Source organism: Melanaphis sacchari, unplaced genomic scaffold, assembly GCF_002803265.2.
Source record: "Melanaphis sacchari strain LSU unplaced genomic scaffold, SCAv2.0 Contig212_pilon_pilon, whole genome shotgun sequence".
In the NCBI taxonomy this organism is placed as follows: Eukaryota; Metazoa; Arthropoda; class Insecta; order Hemiptera; family Aphididae; genus Melanaphis; species Melanaphis sacchari.
Window position 1 is genome coordinate 366,409 of NW_020271059.1, and position 25,128 is coordinate 391,536.

At 24.2% G+C, this 25,128-nt stretch overlaps 3 protein-coding genes across 6 annotated transcripts in view; 2 read left to right on the forward strand and 1 right to left on the reverse strand.

The window, feature by feature from the left end:
- LOC112593910 overlaps positions 1 to 6,229 on the forward strand; it is a 9,699-nt gene extending 3,470 nt beyond the window's left edge. Inside the window, exons 3-14 of one of the 3 annotated variants that reach the window (XM_025338502.1) lie at positions 11 to 1,724; positions 1,788 to 2,005; positions 2,066 to 2,228; positions 2,326 to 2,756; positions 2,822 to 3,008; positions 3,073 to 3,293; positions 3,411 to 3,663; positions 3,732 to 4,043; positions 4,940 to 5,132; positions 5,235 to 5,351; positions 5,413 to 5,737; positions 5,811 to 6,229. In XM_025338502.1, the coding sequence (XP_025194287.1) occupies positions 11 to 1,724; positions 1,788 to 2,005; positions 2,066 to 2,228; positions 2,326 to 2,756; positions 2,822 to 3,008; positions 3,073 to 3,293; positions 3,411 to 3,663; positions 3,732 to 4,043; positions 4,940 to 5,132; positions 5,235 to 5,351; positions 5,413 to 5,737; positions 5,811 to 5,978 (4,302 nt within the window). In that variant the 3' untranslated portion in view covers positions 5,979 to 6,229. Of the gene's footprint in view, positions 1 to 10; positions 1,725 to 1,787; positions 2,006 to 2,065; positions 2,229 to 2,322; positions 2,757 to 2,821; positions 3,009 to 3,072; positions 3,294 to 3,410; positions 3,664 to 3,731; positions 4,044 to 4,939; positions 5,133 to 5,234; positions 5,352 to 5,412; positions 5,738 to 5,810 lie in introns of all 3 variants that reach the window. The other 2 variants (XM_025338501.1, XM_025338503.1) reach the window with 2 other exon arrangements.
- Positions 6,230 to 9,249: 3,020 nt separating this feature from the next.
- Positions 9,250 to 17,892, forward strand: LOC112593883. The gene is made up of 5 exons (XM_025338469.1): positions 9,250 to 9,459; positions 14,067 to 14,344; positions 14,523 to 14,672; positions 16,109 to 16,238; positions 17,583 to 17,892. Exons 1-5 carry the CDS (start codon positions 9,364 to 9,366, stop codon positions 17,808 to 17,810), a joined length of 882 nt encoding a protein of 293 aa, XP_025194254.1. The 5' UTR covers positions 9,250 to 9,363; the 3' UTR covers positions 17,811 to 17,892.
- Positions 17,893 to 18,235: 343 nt separating this feature from the next.
- Positions 18,236 to 23,309, reverse strand: LOC112593882 (endoplasmic reticulum-Golgi intermediate compartment protein 2). Of its 2 annotated transcripts, none has more exons than XM_025338468.1 (8): positions 23,044 to 23,309; positions 22,654 to 22,777; positions 22,174 to 22,329; positions 21,885 to 22,104; positions 20,085 to 20,338; positions 19,882 to 20,004; positions 18,445 to 18,582; positions 18,236 to 18,382 (listed from the first exon to the last, which is right to left on the reverse strand). In XM_025338468.1, exons 2-8 carry the CDS (start codon positions 22,766 to 22,768, stop codon positions 18,321 to 18,323), a joined length of 1,068 nt encoding a protein of 355 aa, XP_025194253.1. In that variant the 5' UTR covers positions 22,769 to 22,777; positions 23,044 to 23,309; the 3' UTR covers positions 18,236 to 18,320. The 2 variants fall into 2 exon arrangements, with proteins under 2 accessions (XP_025194253.1, XP_025194252.1); XM_025338467.1 differs by having other exon boundaries at positions 23,048 to 23,308.
- Between the last annotated feature and the right edge of the window lie 1,819 nt (positions 23,310 to 25,128).

Below are 25,128 nucleotides of genomic sequence, written 5' to 3' on the forward strand. Positions count from 1 at the left end.
TGAACAACAGGTGCCAGTAAAGCAAATGATAGCAACTACCTCTGTAGTTAATGTGCCTAAACTAATTAAAATCAATAAACATCCTCACTACATAAAAAGTTCATCGGATATCAGTAATAATACAAGTGGTACAAAAGTTACCAAATTTAATGAATCTATTTCTACTAAACTTCAAGCTCAAGACACTGGAAATGTTAAAATTAGAGATAAACATGATGTTGAAATATCTAAACGACAGAGGCCAGTAAATCAAATTATGGAAACTACTTCTGTTATAAATGAAAACAATCTTCACAAAATTAGTAGTTCATTGGATAACAGCAATAGTAGGACTGATAAAGAAATTATCAAATTAAATGAATCTACTTCAACCAAAGTACAAGAACGAAAAAAAACCGAACATTTTAAAGTTGGTGATAAAAATGTTGTTGAAACATTTAATCAACAAGTGCCAATAAAGCACACGATTCCTACTGCATCTGTTATTAAATCACCTACTATAAATGTAAAGGATATAAATTTTCGTAAATCTCATATGGAATTGAGTAATTTAGTGAAAATTAATAATAAAAAACGTAATATAGAAGTTGCTAAATTAAATAAATCTACTTCAACTAAAGTATATGAACAAAAAACACCTGTAAATTTAAGAATTCTTGATAATTTTAGTAATTATGAAAAATCTAAACTGATTCCATATGAGAAAGTTATTAAAACTTCTTTTGTTATTAATACACCCAAAAAAATTCCAAATAAAATATTTGTAAAACCAAACAATTTTTCTTTAAATTTAGAAAAAATTGCTGTTCCAAAAACAGTTATGTCTAATGTGAAAACGCTACCTTCATTTATGTCTAGCCAAATTAAAAAGCCATCAACAATCTCCATACCTTCAACTACACACATCAATCCAAAAAAACCAATTATTACAAGATTGCAACCAAAGTTAAATCCTGTTAATATTACAAATAATAAATGTGTTTCAACATCAAAACCCGGGTTCAAAATAATATCTTCAAATGATCTCAAGTCAAAAATGGTTCTATTTCCACAAAATAAAGGTAAATATGTATTAACAAATATAGATAATAGAAAAGTTACAAATTTTCCATCTTATATTTCTACTTCACCAATGTCAAAACCATCAAATTCTATAATACCAGTTACAGTCGCTGAAAAGTTTAATACTGTTGAAAAACCAAAAATTAAAAATATTAAATCAAAATTTGTTGTTAGCTTCAAAGCATTTCAAAATCAAAAATTCAAAGCTTTACCGATTGAAAAAAACATTGTTTTCAAAAAATTCATTAATTTATTTAAATCAAACGTTAAATTTCAACCTATACAACAGAGTTCTACAAATTCATTTATTAGAAAACAAAAAAGAAAACTTAAACCTCATACAGATTCATCTAGTTCTAAAATAATTAAGATTGACTTAAGTACTACAGAGTCTGAACATAATCAGCATGAAAAAGAACTATCATTAAACAAAAATAAAAATTTAACTGATTTTGGTAATTTAAGTAGACCGATAAAGCATATACCCCATACTATTACCAGTAAAGATGTAATAAAAAATCATACAAATATGGTTATTATAAATGATAAAACTAAAATAAATACCAATGTTAAAAAAAATTTGTGCCCTGTGCCTGGGTTTATTCAACTATCATCAAAACCTGAATCTCTAATCAAAACATATGGTCAATCTACAAAATATGGTTAGTATAAATTATATTATTATTATACAAACTCATTTATAAACTTTTTTTGTTTTATTACAGGTAATTTTACTACTAAAGAACCAAACACTGTAAGATTAGTACATTTTAATTCTATTAATCAATCAAAAACAAAATTGAATGCTAATGTTCATGGAGATGGTAAACATGTATTAGTACAATTTTTAAAAAACAATAATAGTAATTCAAATAGTACTATTGCTAAAGTTCCTACTGATAAAATGTTGAAAATAATTCCTAATAAAGTTCATGTGCCACAAGTATGGTATATTAAATGTTTTTAATAAAATAGTACATAATCAAAGGTTGTTATTTTTCAGTATCAAAAAATTAATACAGCAACTAATGAAAAAAATATGATTTATCCTCATGTATCATTCTTGGAACCATGGAAGAGAAGTTCAAAGTCAAATACTCATGCTAAAACCTCAAGAATGACAAAATCAGTTCCCGTTAAAATGATTATGCCAAAAATTTCACAAAGTATAACAATATTTATAATTTATTAATATTTAATATAACATACTATTATATCTTGTTATTATTTAAAATATTTATTTAAAACTTAATTTTTTAGCAGGTGTGAGTGGTCCATTTAATCAATGTGAATATGAATATTGTGATACAATAGCATACAAACCTGAAATGATAGATTATAAGTATTGTAGTTTAGTGTGTAAAAGTTTAAATACTAAACTAATGATAGCTACACAAAAGCCAAAACCTATTGCTGCTGCACAACCACAAGAAAATACAGATTTATCAAAAAAACCTGTGATTGATCGAAAAATGCTTTTAGCAAAATTGAGAAGTAGAATTAATAAAAGAAAGCAAAGCTTACCATCTTTTCAAAAAGAAAATGTGTCTGGTCATGATTTGGATCAAGTTGAACAACTTAATAAGATGGCTTTAAAAATGCCACCACCTGCAATACCAATAACTGTAAACCATTCTTTACCATATAAAAGAAAATTTTTTAACCTAAATGAAGCTTCAGCAGTTGTTCAAAATGTAAAATTATTTATTTATAATTTATTTTTTTAATAAGTAGTAAAAGCTTTCTTGTATTTTTTTAGTGTAAACAAGAAACTGCAAAAATATTTAGCTATTTGCAACATACTGATTATATACCTGCTCCAAGAAAATTGTTTGATAATCCCTTTCCACATGATTCTAACCCTTTTAAAATTGGACAAAGATTAGAAGGTATTGATCCAGAACATGAAGCATTATTTTGTGTAATGACTGTAGTGGAAGTTTGTGGTAATTATTATTTATTTTTATTTTAACTTTAAAATTTAATTAATTTGATTTTAATTTTCACCAGGATATCGCATTAAGTTAAATTTTGATGGCTATTCAGATATATATAATTTTTGGGTAAATGCAGATTGCCCGGATTTGTTTTTTCCTAGATGGTGTGAACAAAACTCTCGCACTTTACAACCACCAAAGAATTATAATCAACCATTTAAGTGGACTGATTACCTTAAAATACCAGGTGTTATGCCTGCTCCAAAATGGAATTTTCCTAATGCCTTAAATACTGTAAGTTGCGTATTTAACTAAATTTTTGTATTATTATTATACATACTTGATTTCTTTTTTATAAGAACAATGTTTCATTAATTTCTAAAAATATATGTATGAATGTGTTGTACCTAGAATCGTATCACTAATCATTCATTTCGTATTCGAGCGAAACTAGAAGCATTAGATAAATTAACCCGCACAACATCAAAGCCGCTTATATGTGTTGCTACTGTTGCTGATATTTTGGGGAATCGTATACGTATTCATTTTGATGGTTGGGCAGATGATTTTGATTACTGGACAGATATCACATCAACTAATATACATCCAGTTGGATGGTGTGATAAGAATGGACGTTCTTTATGTCCACCTAGTGGTTATGATAGTAAATATATTACAATTATATTTTTACTCTGATAAATTTAAATTAAATTAATACTGTAATTTATTTAGATTGCAAAGGAAAAAAACCTTTTTCTTGGGCTAATTACTTAAAAGAAACCAATAGTGAGCCTGTACCAGAAGATGCATTTTTTCGCAGACCATTACGAGAATTTACTAATAGCATGGCTATTGAAGTAGTTGATATTGCTAATCCTTCATTAATTAGAATTGCTAAAGTAGTAGATGTTAAAGGAGATGAACTTAAAATACTTTATGATGGATTCGATACCATATATGCATACTGGATTGAAGATGACAATCCAAATATACATCCCCTTGGATGGTGTTTAAAGACCAATCATCCAATTGAGCTATTTAAAGGTAAAAATTTATATATTCCAATTAATTTTTGTAGATTAAGCTATCTGTAATTTCAATACTTTAAAAAAAAAACATCAAAATTGTCTCTTTAAGTATAGCTTATTTTTCTCAAAATATATTGTATACTTATTTTATTTTTTATTGAAAATATAATAGATACAATCGAGATGGAATAATTTCACCTAATTATATTCTCTTGTGTCTTGCATTTCTATACTTATAAAATCAGAAACCATAATTTTTTTTAATTATTCGTCTGAAACATAGTAAGCATGTGTGATAAATAACGATATAAAGATATAAATCATGAAGTGAATATTCGTATTGAAAGAACTTGGAAGAAACAATATTTAATATTTATTTGTTATAAGTGTTATTACTTACATTTTGTTTATGTATTCATGAAATTAGAGTAATTACATTACATACTTCAAAAAGAACACTAAATGTAAAAAAGATTTTAATTGATCATAAAATTAAAAATATCAATAATTATTACATAAATGCATTCTATACCACACCAAATCTATAATCCTTCAATGGATTGGAAACATTAACAATAATAGTAACAACTAGAAATTTTTTTTGGCATATAATTTCAACAGTATGAGATAGAATGTATTAACTATTACACTTCCATGTATCGTTTGAGTGTAATGTACTTAATAAAAATTTATGTTGTAACATTTATAATATAAAATGATGTGTTGGCATTAAAATAGAAAGAAATTAAAAAAATTACATTTTTGTTCAATATTAAATGTGAACATTTACACATACGCTTCTATACATAGCACAATCTCCAATCTTACTATTTTTAACTTTTATCTGTAAATATCATATAATTATGTGGTTTTTTATTATTTGTAACTGTTAACATCTATATTTATTTTTAGCGAACTCAATACTTTGGACTTGTAGAGTTCCTGGTTGTAATGGTAAAGGCAATGTAAATAATTCCAAAAATACTCATGTATTAGCTAAAGATTGTCCATATGAATTTGAGTCATGGAAAAAATTAATTTCTGGGTTAGCAATTAAACCTGATAGGATAAAACCTGAGGACTATCTAATACCTTCAGTTCCGAGGTAATTAAAAAAAATTGTATTTATATTTGTATATATTTGGGGGGGGGGGGGTATTTTATATGCATGACTTATTTTTTGATACAAATTTAATTATATTTTAAGTTTTTTGGAACCTGTAAGTACTGTTGCACCAAAAGAAGATAAAAAAAAAGGAAAATTGAAGTCAAATAAAATAAAAATCTGTAATTTTAAGAAACCTACAAAAAAATTCAGTAACAGGTAATATACTTACCAATAACTATTTCAAAATTATTTCATTGAAAAAATTTGTTTGGTATAGATCAAAAATGAATTTTAAAAAGAAGGTACCTAACGGTCGATCTAAATGTGTTTATAAAAGAGCTGTTGATGCAATGGACGAATTAGATGTAATCATAGGTGTCAATGATTATACCAGTTATGGTTATGGTTCTTTTAAACGCCCAAGGCTTAATGTATGGACCAGGCATAGCGTTCTACAAGGTGTACCAATATTTAATACTACTGATGTGAGAAAATGGCCTGTAAGAGAAGTAGCTACTTTTGTCGAAATAGTAGTGTCTAATAATTACACAGATGATGATCCCTCTGATCGAATCAAAATATCTAAATCTTTTATTAATCAGGTATAAATATTTTATTTTTATTTATAATATATATTTATTATTTATCCTTTATTCAATTTTTTCTTTTATACAGGAAATTGATGGTGATGTATTTTTGATGTTAACTCAAAAAGATTTGATGGATATATTAAACATTCCTCTTGGTCCAGCACTAAAACTGCATAATGCCATTGTAGTGTTAAGACAACGAACTTCTACATTAGATGTTGTAAATGGACTGTCAAAACTAAAACAAAAATAAGTTTAACTGTTTTACTACAAAATTTTATTTAATTTCTCATATTGTATTATTATTATTATTTTAAAATGTTTAGTACTTTATTGTGTATTTTAATTTGATACCTTTTTTTTTAAAAAAGCATTTATGTATTTCTCGCGATTGATAATAGTTACTTATATTGATAATAGTTGTGTAGCTGTGTAAGAAACTTAATATATATAAAAGTTGGACTTCAGCATTTTTAGATGTAGAATACATAATATGCATTAATTATCTATTTATATTACAATTATTTATCATGGTTCGCAAAACATTGCTGATTTTATAAAATATTTTTTGTACAACTTAAAAATAACAAGCATCATTGTCATTTGTATTAATATATAGTTAAATTAATATTTTTGATATTATTTATTTTATCATACCATTATAATTTGTAGCCATTTATTCAAATCATAAAATTAATGATAAGTTATAACTGTGTTATTGATCTATAATTTATTATTAATTTTAGGAGTTAAACATGTTTAAATTTTTCTTGGCTTATTCCTTTTTCTAATTTTAGCTTTAATTTGAAACTTAATAATTTAGATGTATTAAATTTTTTGAATTACATTTCTTTTATTGATTAAAACTTAAGCTAAAAGTTAAAAAATAAAAATTTTAAGTATATTAGCTAAATTTGACTGCAATTAAAATTTCAGTCAGTTAATAAAAAAAAAAAAAAACTACATCATTCTATGTGATGAATGTAGATGCATTTATACAAGTAATATGTATGTTTATTAAAGAATGAAGCAATTGTAAAATTTTATTTTATATTTAAGGATCATTTAAATTGAAATGTAAATATATTTAGTATATCATTTAACATAATTATTTCTAAATCAAATTACTTAAATATGGATAAAAAGTAAATACAAGTAGACAAGTAAGTGATTAGGGATGGGTCCATAGAGTCTGGAGTTTGGACCCACCCTGAAATTTTTCTGTACCAGCATTTAAAATCTTAATCCTTTATAATTAACTTACTACAGTTAATTTTATTGATGTGGTTAGACTTAGATTGTATTAAATTTCATTAAACTAATAAAATTTGTCATCAATGAGTATTTTATAGTTCTGTATATTCACAGCAAGGCACTGTGAAAAAAAGAATCTATATTTTTACCATCAATTGACTGTTTTAAAAATCTAGATAACCATTTAAACAATACAATTGTGCTATGTAGTCTATTGAAATCCTATTACCTATGGTTTAAATAAAAATATATCTTATTTGAGATAGTGATTAAATATTTTTTATGGTTTAAAAAATGGGTAAATGTAGAAAAAACCTACTAAATGATGGATGCATGTAATGTAAATTTTGCCTTAACATAAATTTTCTATTGAAAATTTTGGCTACTCTACTAATTTCTACAATGGCAGTAGAGTATTCTTTTTTTAACATTAAAACACATAAAAACATTAATCATAATAAAACTAGAAATTAACTCAAACAAGACTTACTCTTCTGACAATACGTTGGGAAAGGTGTTATCTCTATAGATAAAGTATTGGATACAATGACCAAAAATAAAACCTCAAAATTAATATTAGAGTGTTATATTGTATGTATAGCCAGCAGTATGAACGATAATAGTTGAAAATAATTATATTGTATTATAATTATTAAAAATAAGTGGTTTTGTATAATAATCATATAAAAAAATTAAAATAAGATAAAATCCTGGCTACATGCCTGACAGTAAGTGTTGAAGCTATATTTGAACTCCAGAGATTATAATCCAGTAGAAAAAAAACTAATAATTCTTAAATTAAAAATGTACAAAATATTGTGTAAGCAACTGAATTAAATTGTTAATTTTTAAATAGCTTGAAAACAATTACTACTTTATGTTTCCCATTGGTCTTAGTAATACCTACAGATTGCATACCAAATAATCGTTTTGCGATTTTTCTATGTACAATTAATTGTGCTTCTGAATAATCTTTAGACCTTTTGTAAGATAAATTACAATTTAATTCCATACCTATGTATCCAAAAATGCTCTGCAAGTACTTCTAATGTACGAGTTACTTTTGATAAAATCAATTATGAATGTGAGCTTAATTACTTTTATTTGACAGTTTTTATGCTCTTTTGATTGAATTTTTAATTATTCTTCAGTTGATAAAATTAATATAAAATATTTTATTAGCATATTATAATTGTCACAATTCAATTTATCATATTCATCTAAGTAGATACAAACATTTTTTAAAGACCTACTTTCTTTTATTAAAATATCATCATACATCAAAAATCTATCTAAAGGTTTTAAAATTATGTATTTTTTATTTTGGTATTTCTGACTTCAATAGGTTCCTAATTATAAATAAATCATATACACATACCCACTTGTAAGTAAATTATATACACATACCTTTTTATACCAATACCCAATTACCTAAACAAACTAATAAAGACTGTGCTATAATATTTTTTTAAATTATAATTAAAAAAGACGGGCAAATGGATACCTCTTCTGTTGCATATTGAGTCACTGTGATGGGTGTGTACGATTTGAATTCTATGTACCTATACCGGCTATACCATTATATACGAATAACGATTCCGGGCGGAAACCGTCTGTCAACTTATATTAAAGTATATTTTAAAAAGTGTTTTTTTATTAAGTTATTAAAGTTATGTGTATAATTGTATAAATATTATTATTAATATTACAGTAGATAGGTTGATTTGATTTTTTCCGAATACACAATTGTATTGTTAATGTATATTTTATTAGTATAATAATTAATAATATTATAGACATATTACATCATTTGATTTACCTACTTTACTTTTACATTATTTAGTGTAAACACAAATTTTAATATATGTTTGATATTTTTTTAATTTTATGCGTAAAATAAAATGTTTTTACAAAAGTTTTTTGAAATAGAAAAATTATTATATAAAGGATAGAGCGTTCCAAAAAAAAATTTTCTGAAAAAAAATTCCCAGGACCCCTGAAAAAGTGTCAGGGCCTCGCAAAACCTTCCGCCGGTGTTACGCCATGACTTGTCAGTGTCCGACGTTTAGATGTGTATTTTAAAATGGTAAGGTACCTAACTGCTAAGCAAATGTAAACTTCAGTTAACAAAAACAGTCACAGTTGCTCTTGGTTATTGTTTGTTACGTTAAATCGATAACGTGTTTCTGTTTGTGTACCTATGTATCGTTGATAGGTAACGTATGTATTAAATTACAGTGAATAGATAATTGTCAGAGAGTGGTAGGTACCCGTATTCGATGTTTGATCTGAAAATCTAAAAATGCAAATCGCCTAAGACAATTCAACATTTATACCGAATACCGATAAGGCTACAATACTATCGTCACTATTTGCATTGTAAAATGGACAAAAATAACATAACATACTTCAAAGAAACGAATAATACGATTCTTTCGTGTTTATTTAATTTTATTACCAACGCAAACAGTTTGTCTAATGTAAGTTGATACTTATATTATTAATTAATAATTACTTAGTTACTAATTATAATATAATTAATAATTTATTGCAATGTTTACTCTATACTTAAATAATATTATCAATAATAAAATATAAATATATATGTATATATGTATAAACAATAAGTTAGATATTATTACATTATACCCGTAGGTATATTTTTTATCACAAATATTCTTTAGTGAAATCAAAACATTCAAAACTATTTTCTATTGTGTGATGTTAAGTGTCCACATAATATTCTATATTTTTTTGCAATTGTTATGAATACACTTTTTAGAATTTATATATTTTACATATTTATATTTTATTATCTATTCAATAATAAGCTAAATATATTAATAGAATATAAATATAACATCAAACTGTCTTCCTTGAGATGTAATATAAAATAGAAAATATTTATGAACTATGCACCATCGGTATTCATACAGATATTTATTAGACATCTAAGAAATACACTATTAAATCATCAAAGTATATACCTACCTACTGCAAGTTTTCTGTAAAATAGTACTTTCATTAATCTGTTTTAGAAAAGTAACTAACACACATATATACATATATCAATACATATTTTATACAGTGTAGTATAAATAAATTTCAAAATAAAATAACAGTATTATTATTAAAAACAATATAATATATCAAAAATCAATAAAAAAATAAATGTACCTATATAATAAGATTTAAATTATAAAAAAATAGTTGTACATAGGTAATTTTAATGCTGAAATGTTAAGTTAGGCAATCATTAATAATACATAATATATTAAAATATGTTAATGAGTTAATGTTATTATCTAAGTTTATTATTATTATTTTCAAATAACATGACAAAATAATCATAATATAATTAGTTTTGAAAACAAGTTAATCATTAGAAATGCACATATAAATTAATACTTATACTATATAATAATCTAATATACAAGTTTCAAAATAGTAAAAATAACATAAATGAAATATAAATAAAAACTTTATTTTATATTTATGAAGTAAATAAGTATTAAAATATTAAAATAAAATAATGTTATGTTTAATCAATTTAAAAATACATATTATTTAGTGTTATTATTATCATTTGTTGATGAAATTATTTATTTATTTTTACGTTCTTTAACTTTTAGTTTTTACTAATCATGTTCCAAAAATAATCTATATACCTTTATCTCATTGATTTTATGTTTTATTTTAACAGCATTTTCGATTTCAATAATATTTATACTAGCTAATTAATACAAGTATGAATCTGTGTATAATGTACCTATATATTTTGGTGAAAAACTGAAAAGTAAATGATACTCGTATTACAAAATATGAATATTAAAAAAATACCAAATGTTTATGTAACAAATAATAATTAATACTAACTCATTCACAAAATTAAATTTTGATTTATTAATTTAATTTAAAATGCATTTTTAAAATTCCTACAAAAATATAGTCGGCTTTTCAATCTAAACTTTTTATTAACCATCATTTATAAATTATAATAGTATTAATAAATTACTTTTTATCAAATCAATTATTTCAGTTGTTACAACACTAAATATTTTTATCGCCCAAATCAATTAAACTCTGCAACTATTTCATCAGTCATAACTTTTGCTTAAACGTGCCTTAAAAGTTTTTTCAAAAAAGTTCCACCTGTTGGTAATATGTTCTTCACCTGGAACAAATTGTAATGCTGTTATATTATTTTATTTTAACATATTATTTACTATTAAAATAATATTAATTTTAAGATTACAATAATATTAATAATAATTAATATAAATATATTACCTATATTATGAGTTCAAAACGTACCTATTAATAAATAGGAATCTTATTGGTGTAATTTATATTTTATATTTAATTTATAAATTATTGTTTATGTTAGGTTAATTAGCCATTTCATAATAATAGATATTAATGTAATAAATACATTTAAAATTTGATTGACGTATTATATTAATAAATATACGAAATTTAATTTAAGTTTCAGAGTGAAACGATGAATGCAAATACTAATATAGGTACTATTAGTTTTACAATAATAAGTCATAAATTTAATACCTATACATTTGTAGCATTGTCACATCGAAAGTGAAAATATAAGACTTAAATTTAACGAATTATATACAGTAAAAACAACATTTTAAGTAAAACCATAATATGTATTAAAATATACTAATAATATTTATATAGGTACCTAAAATCTACTATTTCTTAACTTTATTTAGTATTATTATTCATCATGTATGAATATTAGTGTCGCGTCAAAACGTCACGGTAAAATATCGTAGTAAAAATATCGCAGCAAAAATGTCGCAATAAAAATTTTGCAGGTAGTAATATATCACCATAGTCGCCGATGTGGCTCGCAGTTCTTGTTTTCGTTCGGTCGTTGGTAGGATTAGATTAAAGTGACATAACTAGAAATAATATAATAGTATAATACCATAATATACCTATGAAAATAAAGTTCAGTGTACATAATATTACTAGTTAACATTTAGTTCAATGTTGAGTTATCGACGTTATCGTCATCCTTCTATCTGGATTATTATCGATTCACTGAAAAAGAAAGGAAGCTTAAACCGCCTTAAAGTTGAACAGTTTATTGCTGACATCAAACCTCCGACAAAAAATACGAGTACAAAGAGTCTACAATTTGACTTATGTGATGATTATGAAAATCGATCAATTAACGATTACCTGAATGGAATTTCGTATAACTTTCAATATCAACTGATATAAAAATATAATTCTTTATTTTGTTTATTACAATATTTTTAATTATTATTATTTTTCATTTTCTACTTTATTTTTATTTATCAAGTATAACTGTGTACTTTGTTAACGTAAAATAAAAATAAAATTGTACTATACATAGGTATATTATAAATTATAATATATTAATATTGTATTTTTCATATTTTTGTTTTCACAACATTTTTACAGCAACATAATTTTTACCCAAGACATGACGTGAATTCATGAATGAAATAAAAATAGATCTGTACAATTGTAGGTACTTCAATGCCTGATAAATTCAAGGTCTGCAACTTCACATGCATTTACATATTTGTTATGAAGTTGTGCGTATTCGAAATCTGATTTGATACAAATTCGTTTTATAATAATTGGTAGGTACATATTATACAATTCAGATTTTCATCATATATTTAAACATATTTTACCAAATTTAAATGATTTTTATTAAATATTTCGTTAATAAAAATAAATAAAAATTTTAAAAAGCCTTCTTGGATCTATCGATCTATGGTCATAATTAGAAATATTATATATTTATGGGGAATAAGTAATTGCCTGTCACAAAAAAATATTAATACGACAAGGACTAATACACACAACTGGTCTGAAAGAACAATGTAAAATTTCATGTCAAAATATTTACAACCGTAAATAAACTCAAATGTGACTGACGAGATAAGACGTTTCCCGCTAAAATATTATAATGACTAGATATTTTCAGTGTAAATATTTTAAAATATTCACAAAAATCTAGACTATACATTTCTTGCGAATTTTTCTACGTCAAGTAAGTACCTAAATCACTTTTATTGACGTGTCCTACACACGAAGATACAAGACATTTTAGCATATTTATTATGGCAGATGGAAAATATTTATTTATAAAATATAAAAAAATGTTTGGAGGCATTAGATTGAAACTATCTCTAATTATTTACACATTTAATTTGCAACATGTCCTGGAAATAAAATTTAAATCTAAATTAGTAAATCCGCCTAATGAAGTGAAATCTATATCAATATCAGACAAAAATTAAAAAAATAAATATGACCAAAGCCAAAAAAGCACTTCACGTGTAATAATAAATTACTCGTATAACTAAATTTTGATTTGACTGTTTTTTTTTACTACGATTATTTTTTTTCATAATATTTTTTAAATTTGAATCTTTTTTATAGGTAATTAATTTTGTATTTGGCAGGTCAACGGCATTTTACCATTAAGAATTCATTAACTTGTGTAGTTACTAAAAATATAATAATCTCGTAAATATTTTTATTTGACATGCAATACATTTTTCAATCGTTCAAATTTTTCTTCTGTTGAACTAATAGTTTTTTCTATCAAAAATAGAAGATTTAAACATTACTAGTATAATTTTCTAGTCGTTACAGTTCATAATACGCTCATAGTGTTAATGTGCTTTTCTGACAATCGATTAAATCCCATCTTATGTTTATCAATAGTTATTTACTGTGAATATATTTAGATAGCATTAATATTTAAAGTTTAAGAAAAAAAATGTTAAACATATCTATTAATCAATAATATTTATGTATATAACTATAAAAATAATATATACAATTCATTATTAAATAATAATGTATTTTAAACTTTATTTCCTTATAAATGTAAATTTTATTAAAAAAAAAAAAAAATGATTGTATATTTAACTGATTATTTAACATTTTTAATGCATATCGCATATCCACATCTATTTTATTATTTTTTAGCACATGCAATTGCAAGCTTTAGTGATAATATTTAGACGTGAATATATTATGTTATTATACAACGAATTAATTTTTATTTGCTTTAAAGATGTCTTCAACTTTGAAACACAACATAAGTTTGAGCGTCCAATTTGTTACTGGAATAATTGAAGAATTAGAAGCGAAGAGCAAAGCAATTTTTAAACGAAATTCAAAAGACGATTTCTGTAACGTCGCTAATTATAAACGCAATACGTTGAATAAAGAACAGCAAAAGTATGAACAAATTAAACATGACGTTCAGACGAAGATCAGTAGAAAAAATCAAATTGAACATTACTTCAACGCTGTAGACCGACAATTACAGTTTGTCATGAAAAAAAAAATGTTTGTACATTTCATTATAATAACATAAATTTATCTAGTAGGTTCCTTATAAATTATAATAAATTGATATTTGTAATTAAGGTTAGCTACCAACACTTTACTGATTAGCCAAAAATGTCTGATATGCATGTACTTTAATGATATACCTAAGCATCCATAGATATAATTTTTTTTTTAGAATGAAATCAGAAGCAATTATTGTTGCGGCAATGAAAGAACACGAACATACAGTTGTGAATTTACAATTAACTGCAAAAAGTTTATTATCAAAAATTGAATCAAATGCAAAAAATAACGAGATTAACAAAAATATTCGTATGCAAATCAGGTAATTATAGGTACCTATTAGAGCTCTACGTGGTCTATTATTAGTTTTTAAATCTATTTAATTGATTTTTAAGTATGGATCAATTTCAATATTTTTTTGACAGGCTTTAAAAATTTGAATATGTTTGGGTGTGACAATCGGTTCTCAGCTTTGAATTGAAAGCTTCACTCCATTATAGTCGTTCACCAAAGATTACTGTTCAACTTGTCCAGAATGTAGTTGTAAAAGTAACATTATTGTTCAAAACTGTACAGAATGAAGTGGTTAAAGTAACATTATTGTCTATTATTATTGACCAATTAGTCACTATATTCAATAACTTCTGAATCTATGGTTTGTTCAGTTATTTATTCTACAAACATATTTCCCATTTTATCCGGAGGGAAAAAAATCAATCAAAAAACGTAGTGCAACCATTTTCTAGTTCTCGAGTTCTTATTTTTGTGCTTTATGGTCAGTTATAACAGTTCTTTATGATAATTTGTTTTTAGAGGATAATACTATCTACATTTAAAATTATTTAATAAAAGTAAAATGTTCTCTTTTTACCTAATATTTTTGAAATTTGAGACATTTTTAAATTAAAATTAATACAACGACGTCATGCCATAAACTAAAAGATATAACGATGACTAACTGAAATTTGAATAAACACTTATGGGATAATCAAAAATTGAATGCGGACCGTAATTAAGACGGTTATTTTGCCTTCAATATTGTTATAACTGAAATTTGTCTTTGTGACTGTAACTCGGACCCAATGTGGTATGCATAACGTAAGTTGTACGGACTTAGTCGGATTTTTTAGTTCATACTCATATTTTAAATAAAAACAATAAATTTTAATTTAAAACAAATCCTAAAAATTTCCGAACTATTTAATTTAATTTAATTTACACAATAATATTTCAGTGAAAAAAAAAATGTAAAAATGTACAATGTAATTTATACGCTAATAACCTTTGTTGTTGAAGCGTTTTTTTTTTGTTAAAAAAAAAATCTGTTTTAATTACACAATTTACACAATTAACGATTTTAAAGTATCAAATTTTAGGTAAAAGTAAAGTTATAAATTATGTTGGACCAAGTTAGGTGGGTTAAATGTATGTAATAAAATGTTTGGACTGACTTGGGCTTAACAAATTGATCACGCACAAAGCTCTATGTTAATTTAAATACTTACGGCTATTGGTTACATGTACAGGAAATATCAATTTTTAAGCCTTTTAATTAAAATATTGTTTATTTACATTTTTGAACGTCTTTCATCATTATTGTTGAGTTGTGTTTTATCAGGTAGGCAGTAATAAGAGCAACATGATATAAGCCTATATCATATTATAAAGACCTATACTATATACCTAAATAGTATATTATGTTATAAATTATTTATAGCTCAGCATTTAAATTGAATAAAATTAATTGTTATATGTTAGGAACGATTTAAAAATCAGAAAAGCTCTAATAGTACAAACGTACGATTCTGAGATGATGGAAAAACACAATAATGTAAATGGATTTCATTCAAAAATAAAAAAAATTGAAGATACTATTTTCCAATTGCAAGTAAGTAAAATAAAGTTCTTCAACATGAATTATGTAGTACTCATGAATTAAAACTATTACCTTTATAGATGACAGCCGATGGGCACAAACTATACGAATGTTATTATGATATATTTATTTACCTGAATCTAAGTAAAAACATTAGAATGTAATATCAAGTTGTAACTTGTAATAATGTTGAACCTGGCTATCCCTATAATGTTACCTATAGCAAACACTATCAAGACATTATTAGATTAATATTAAAACATTCTAAAAATACATAATAAAGAAATGAAAAAAAAATGTTCAGTTACTGCTGATTTAGGACTCCACATTAACACTGATATCGATTGTTAAATAGAATATAACAGCGGTTCTCAAACTGTGCTCCGCGGAGCCCTAGGGCTCCGCGAGAGTAGTCTAGGGGCTCCGTGGCTCCCTGAGAATATTTGTATTTATTAAATTTAAATTATTAAATTATTATTATATTTCTTAGTTAAATTTTTATTTTTATAATCAATATTATTTAAACCGTACCAATATGAATTATTTTAAACGTTTAAAACTTTAAAATATTTATAAATCCACATATGTCATATTTTGTGTCATTGTCAAAATGAGATTAGATAAAAGTCGGGTTTTTTGTTCATTTGACATGTTGTACGATAATTATTTAGATTACTTATCTACAATAGTACAATCTACATTCTACGAAGTTCTAATAATTTCTTGATTCTTCAGTCATTACTCGTTATTCATCGGCCGCTGACGCAAATATTGTTATTTCGGTGTGTATTTCGTATTACGTGTTTCCTATTTTACCATCAATTGTTTTTATTGTTAACAATTTTTTTTGTGAATAAAAATTCAAATGGATCGTATATATTCGTATTTTACAGAAAATAAAAATAAAAAGCAAATCATTTACAATTGTTAATTGTAATTACATAATTTATTTATGAATTTTTGTTGTCTCATATAGACATTTCTGATCTTTGGGGCTCCGTAATTTTTTTTAGGAATATATGGGCTCCGCGAACAAAAAAGTTTGAGAACCGCTGGAATATAAGATAACCTATTACCTAATACCTATTAAGCGTTGACATTTGACTTTAATTAATAGTGACTGGTCAAATAAGCATGACAAAATTTCTATTTAGTGTAAACATTTTAATGTAATTTATCCATTATTAAATATTATATCTACGCATTAACTATAGTTCATTATATGTATTATGCAATATGCATGGTTTACATTCGGTTACTATGGTTTAATATTGCCATCAAAAGTGTGCTGGAATAAAATTAACTAAAATTATTATAGATTGGATTGGAATTAGTATTTTTATTTTTTATTTTTAGGAATCTATTTCATACCAAATGCCGTTTTACAATAATGTAGTACTTGAAAAGGAAGAGGAAAATGATAGAGTTTGGCACTCAAAATTACATGAAATACAGCGTAAGATAGCAGCTCGAAAAATACAAATGCATTTTAGAAGATACTTAAACTACATAAAGACTCGTGATATGAAGAAAAATAAAAAAGGTCAACATAAAAAAACCCAATCAAAAATAAAAACCATTTAAATTACTAAAGTTATATAACCTAGATACTTCAAAGAAAATACACACTTTTACACTTTTTTAAGAAAAACAAAATCGAGTTTCCATGAGGTATTTAAATTTAAAATTGTTATCTAAGTATTTAACACATTTTGGTGTTCAGTTTTGTCAATTTTCAATTAGTTTTATTTAAATTTATAAGAAACATTAAAGAATTATTTGAAATTTTATATTTTAATAATATATATATCACATTTTATTATTAGTACTAATATATCATTGATTTAATGTATTTTATTTGCAATAAATTTGTTTTAATACAATAAGTTTTCTGCTCACCAATACGTGCGATAAAGAGTGAATATCTCACAGCTCAAAAGTCTATCTTAAGTTGGTAATAACTGCACTCAATAAATTTTTATATCTTTGATAAAATAAAACAATAATAATAACTTCAAAATTAATTTAATAGTTTCATTATGTTATAACAGATTGTCATTTATAATCTTAAGACTTTTCTCTTTTGCAATGTTATCAGTTGCAAAAATAGGAATATATTTTTTTAGTGAACTTATCTAATAGAATTTTCATAAAATCTGAAAAAAAAGTTATCATAAGTAAGTTATAAGTTTATGACAAAAAATGTTAATATACTTACTAAATAATAAAAATAAGCCCCCAATAGTTGATGCTATTTCAATAATTAAATGAAACAAGGTAATTTTATTTTCTGTGATGATAAATTTGAGAGCATTTATATCATATTGAAAATATATACCAGGCATACCATGACTTCCTAAAATTTAAATTTTAAATTAGTTACAGGGATGTGGATGTATCAATAAATTAGAGCGATATAAAATATAAAGGAATTTACCATTATATAATTAAACAATAATATTAATGACTGCTATGGCTAGCAATATTTTCAAGCCCGGATTAAGGGCAGGAGAGGTCAAGTCCCCGGGGCCCACGTGTTTTAAGGGCCCATAGTTTTCTAGGTTTAAAATTACATTAAGTGATAATTTGTACTTTTTATAGTACCTACAAAAATATTTTTATTTTTTCCTTGTTTAAGCTAACAGTCGATGGGCCTGTCGACCGTGTTTACCACCAACAGTATGGTAAGTGGGGAAACATAGCGTCACAGCCAGGTTTGTGTTTGTTGGAAATAGGCATATATTTTGATATTACTGTATTTAAAAATAGAATTGGAAAATTTTGTTTATGTGACTGTCTCGGTCATGGATACTCATAATTCAGATACCTACCGACTAAACCTGTTTACATAAACAAAACTTAATTTTATGTGTAAATATATATTTTAATAAAAATATAATATTTTTTTAATATTTTTATCCTCATTGATCGCTATCATACTTAAATAAAAATGTTTAAATTTGTTTTATTGTATAATTTTATAATTTTAAAGAATTGTTTTTATTGACAGGGGCCCACAACCATGTATTGGCTCCTGAAGCTCTTGATCCGGGCTTGAATATTTTTAATCATAATTTGACTTGGTCAAATTATTTTTATTTCAATGATTTAACCATTTATAATAACAAATAATTTTACATTTTATTAAAGCCCCAAAAATAATTATTAACATCAGATTTTTGTACAATAAATGGTACAAGAACAAAATTTCAAAAATATGGAAAGAATATCAAAGAGGACTGTTGTATAATGTGTATGAAACATGCATACAAATACTTCAAAAATATTATGTTTTTAAATATGTATAAATTGTAAATTTATTCTTATTATTTTTATCTTAACATAAAACATTTAAAATTATATAGATAGCAAATAATAAATTTAGTATTATATACAGTATTCAGGAAATTAAAAATTTATGTGACTAATTATTTGATTACCTTAGGTTGAAAATAGCTTACACTAAAAAATGTAAACACATTTTAAAGCTAAGCTTAAATAATTTTTTTAATATAATACTTAAATATGTTTACTCAAGATTACACAAATAAAAATTAATTATAAAATAGACGAATAATAATATAACGCGAAGCTCTAAATTAAATGTAGAAAAAAACCATTTATAAACATAAAATAACCTAATTATTATACTAACCAATATTATGATTGATTATTCTTTGAATGTCTTTTGCTGAATACTGATATGTTTTTATTTCATTTGAATATGATTTAACATCTGTAGCTACCACATCTATGAAATATTTATAGGAAACAGCATCTATATCAGATACAATTATTTATGAATTAATGTTAAGAAATTATACAAAAATTATGTCAATTTAAAATAGTTTTTTTTACTTTCATTTGTTTCATACAGTTCTCCTTCTAATGGATATATTATCCCTTTAGTCGGAATACCAAATGAAAATTGATTTATTCGATGAGAAAAATTAGTAGCCTCTGATCCAAAAAATGGCCCAGTGAGGTGCACATGGCCACCTGGAACTATTAGAGATTTTCCAGGAGTTATATGAAAATTACCTATAACTTTATTGAGAATTAATGACCCATGTATGCGACAGGCATCAGGTAAAGTATTTGGTTTTTCTGTTCTGGAAAATTAAAAAAAAAAAAAAATTAATTTCCTTATACACTAAACACATAGACATATAACGCAGAATAAATAATAATTTTAAAAAAATTGTATTTTGTAAATTATAAATAAATTCTTTAATCATATGCAGTGTTCTATTAAATTTCAACATCTTTACATACTAAATTATTTTTAGTTTTTTTTAATAAAATAATAATTTTATTTAAAATAATGTAAGCGTAATATTGGTTTTCTTTGTATGGCCCAGGTACAAAATAACACATTTATTTACAATAAACTAGCTTTATAGTTATATAGTGAATCAATTTTGAATCTGTGTTTGTATGGTGGTGTTTTTTACAATACCTATTTCAATTATTAAGCAAGATTTGGGCATTTTTGAATTGTATTACTTTTTGTTAAACTTATATTTTCATAGTGTGCATAATAATTGAAATATCATAAAACAAAATGAATGCATAAAATCCAATAATGTTCTTAACTTTAAGTTTAATGGTAGGTATGTCAATTTACTATTATTTTTTTGCAGCCGTTATTATTCGATAAAAGTACTTAAGAGGACGTCGTATCCGCATATGTTATCTCCGTATTACAAATGTGTAACATAGCAAATATTACGTTCAGAAGATCACGGTTAACTCCTTTAAATTGAAAATTAGAGTGAATTGACCTCTTTTGAAGTTTAAAAGTGAGATTATTATTTAGGGCATCTCATAGGCTTTTTATGAATATTTATTAAAATATTTTTTCAATCAAAAATATTAAAAATCAATAAAAAAAATTTAAAAAACGAGATAAGAAAGGAGCATTACATTGATGACACTTTCTATTTCAAGAAATTTAAATAAAAATAATAAAAATACATAAAATGTAATATGTCTATAAACAGTATAAAGTGGCTATTGGTCTCAAAATATTATTTGATTCATCATTTGACGACTACTAAATACCATCTTAGAATTTAAAATAACAAATAATAATAAAATATTTTGTCACTAAAAATTTGGTTATAAAAATTACTTCAATAAATTATTTATAAAAGACTGTTTTCACAAATTTTGAGTATTTTTATTAAATAATTATAATAAATTCTACAAAAAAATAGATATTTTGAGGGAAGGGAATTTTTTTTTTTTACTTGATAAAGTTTTTACCATTGTTACTTTTTGCATGAAAAAAGTACACCTATGAATAGTTTTAGCAATGTATCACTGAATATTATACAATATTATGCAATTTGAAAAATAATTCACAATTTAAAAACAGTTTAAACACAATAATATATTATGCATAGGATTATTTTTTTAAAATTTTCAACAAAATTTAGTGACTATTAAAATTGTTTTCCTGTTATAAAAATGTAGATTAATCACAGTGGCAAGTTACATAAAAAATGTATCAATTTAATGATTTAATGAAGGCTACTAAATCATTTTAAAGGGACAATTAGCCACTATTGATTGATTCAACTTTTAGTGATTGTTTATACAATTCAGCATTAAATAATATATTGATTTTACAGGATTAATATATTTTTAACATACCTAATAGAAAATTTATTTTTTAATGTATTATAATCATTAGACATCCATAATATGTCTTTCATTGAATGATATTCTTCTCTTAAATATGCATTAAATTCACGCATTTTATCAAAATGCTGTTGCTGTTCTTTTGTCATTTCCCACCAAGTATCATCAGTTTTTAATTCTCCAAATAACATCATATTTTGTCCTGTTGTATCAACAATATCAGCACCTATACCTAAAAAAAAAAAAAATGATGTAACATTAATCAAAAATATATTGAACTTTAAAAACAACAAAAACTTACTGTCACAAGTTGATGCAACTGTAATATCAATGTTTATTGGAAGTTTAGATTCATAATCTGTGTCTGGTACAAATCTGTATATATATTGTTCTTGGAAAAAATATTGTATTTCAGAAATCAATAACCATAATCCAAATATAGAAATTAAAATTGTCACTGAAAATTGTATAATTATACAATTAGTTTTCAAAAAGATTAATAATTATAGTTAAGTTTAATTTATATTAAAAAAAAAAAAAAAAACTTAAAAACATATAGGTAATATTGAATAAATAAATTTGTCAAATGTCAGAAATACTTATATTAATTTTTAATATTATGTATGATATAAATTACAAACTTACATCTTAACTTTAAATACAAATATATTAAATTAGTGCACTACATTTTCTGATAATGAAGATTAAAAAATATTTTGTTTTTATTACCCAACTATTTAAACAAATTAATTATTTATTTTTTTTTTTATAAAAATCTTACGTATAACATTACTATAAGTTGATGGTTCATAAATTTCTTCTTGAACCTTAGGGAATGAATCTAATTCTTTCACAATATTATTAAGTGCTAATTTTTTTCCTCTGTATCTTAACATTTCAATTATCTACAGCAAAATAATAAACATACAAAATGCATTAATACATATATATATATATAATACACATACCTAATTATTAAAATAGCAGAATATTAAAATATTAACAGTAAATATATTGCTGTTATTTTAACAATAAATTAGAGAAAATTATTTAACGGAAACAAGTAGCATAAATTAAATATTTTGTCATGGTAGTTATATAAATATTTAAAATAAAAACAATTAAAAATTGGTGAAATCAATTACTCCTTTATAAAATTGGGTAAACTTACTTACGATATTATTCAAATATTTTCAACTTAATTTATTAAAGTTAAGTGCTTGGATGTGGAATCTTTCACGTAGCAATAATGGAAAAATAATAATATAACTTGAGTAATTTAATTAATAGTTACAAAAACTTAGAAAATAACAATACGCTTTTAGTAACATTTTAAGTAAATGATGCATTAATACAGTTGTTAAAATTACCATTAAGCAAATAAAAAAATCTGGAATTGAACAGATTAATATTGAATATTACATTAATGATACGTTAGAAAAGAAACATAGAAGTCGTATACCTAAAAGAGAAGCTGTTATTTTTGTTATCATCGGCAACGTGTTATCATTTATTAACAACACAATTTTAATGAGTTTGTCTATACCACAGATGTATATATGTATTATAAATTATAATATAGACATCAGCTGTGGTCTATACCCGGTCGATTAGACACCACCGCTGTTATCATTTTGTTGTTATCAAAAACAAAAAAATGTTATCTTAAATACCTATATTATTATTTATTGTTCATTGTCATTAGTAGAGCAAAGACTTTCATGCACTAATAAAATCATCAAATATGCATTTAAAAATATGCACTTATGCATTAAAAATTTAATATATGCAGTTTAATATGACCTCAAAAAAATTAATACGCTAAAATTTATAGCTCTAAAAATTATATTTTTTCTTTAAATATTTAATTTTAATAATTTTATATTATCTCTCTAAGTTTTAACTGAATTTGATATCACTTTATTGTAATCTAATCTACACATTCGCAACTATGATAAAATAAGTCTCTTTCGTCTTATGAGAATATAGAAACAGTTAAATGTAATAATTTGTGTCCTTAACCATGAAAAATATTCACTGAAAAACATGATTTTCGAAAAATCATTAAAATATGCACTACTAACTAAAAATATGCTCTTATAATAAAAAAATATGTCTTTTAAACCCTAAAATGTCAAAATATGAAAAAACATACACTAAAAACTTTGAGATTTTGGTCACAAACGTTGTGAAATGTATTGTGTACTTACTCTGCATACGAAAAAGTAAACCAGAAAAAATATGCGAATGCATGAAAGTCCTAGTTCTACTCATTATTATTAAGTGTATGTCTTACACCTTACAGTTTATGCTAATAAATAATAATTTAATATTATCATTTATTGAATAAAAACAGACTTTTCTATTATTTCTTAATAATAATATTTACTGCAACTTCAAGAATTTACATTTTCACATATGTAATCAGTACAATGTAAACATCCTAAAAGCATTGTTTGTACGCGGATAGGTTGTGTTCGTAAAATAAAATATTTAATCTTATCCTGTATTAGTACCGATCACTACAAATTTTCCATGATATTTTATCTACATCGTGAATTGTACTGTCACACATAATTGTATACCTACATAAGCTACCAAGTCCAAACTCGTACGATTATAATTTATTATTGTTTTTTCTTTTATTGTGCTGAATGATTTGTACCTACTTAAAATTAATAAATATATAATAATTAAGAGTACCAAAATTAAGTTTAATTTCATTATGTCTATAATTGCTTACTATAGTCAACATTTGTCATTTTATTTTGTGTCAGTTATAACTTATAATATTCTATAATATTTTATGCATTTGTTATAGGTAGTTATATACTAATGTGAAACATTGTGATACGAAAATTACGAAAATTAAAATTGGGAACTTGCTCTACCATATAGTAAGTGTCGAGTGTATAACATTATTGAATAGGTCACTGACCACTATTATGGATGTATTACTATGGCGTATTTAAGGAGGCGATCGCTCCCCTCTCATTAACAAGTTGCTTATATATATTATAAATTATATTAAGAAAATAGGTATTACATTTAAAATTTTAATCAGTCATATTTTTTTAAGTAAGATCTGCAAGTCTATCTTTCATATTAATAAAAATATCGACATTCGATAATTTTATCACTAAAATCTGATGTATTGTTGGTTAATTGTTACAATAAACTTAAATTGTAGTTTATTCAATATTGGTTCATACAATATTACGTCTATTACAATAATATAATTCAATGTTAAAAATAA

Coding starts and splice junctions, on each gene's coding strand:
- LOC112593883 (XM_025338469.1), top strand. CDS start 9,364: ATGGACAAAAATAACATAACATACTTCAAAGAAACGAATAATACGATT. Junction 9,460..14,066: donor ACGCAAACAGTTTGTCTAAT/GTAAGTTGATAC, acceptor TTTGCTTTAAAG/ATGTCTTCAACTTTGAAACA. Junction 14,673..16,108: donor AATATTCGTATGCAAATCAG/GTAATTATAGGT, acceptor GTTATATGTTAG/GAACGATTTAAAAATCAGAA.
- LOC112593882 (XM_025338468.1), bottom strand. CDS start 22,768: ATGTTAAGATACAGAGGAAAAAAATTAGCACTTAATAATATTGTGAAA. Junction 22,330..22,653: donor AACTTATAGTAATGTTATAC/GTAAGATTTTTA, acceptor TACAATTTTCAG/TGACAATTTTAATTTCTATA. Junction 20,339..21,884: donor AAAAATAAATTTTCTATTAG/GTATGTTAAAAA, acceptor TTAATTTTCCAG/AACAGAAAAACCAAATACTT.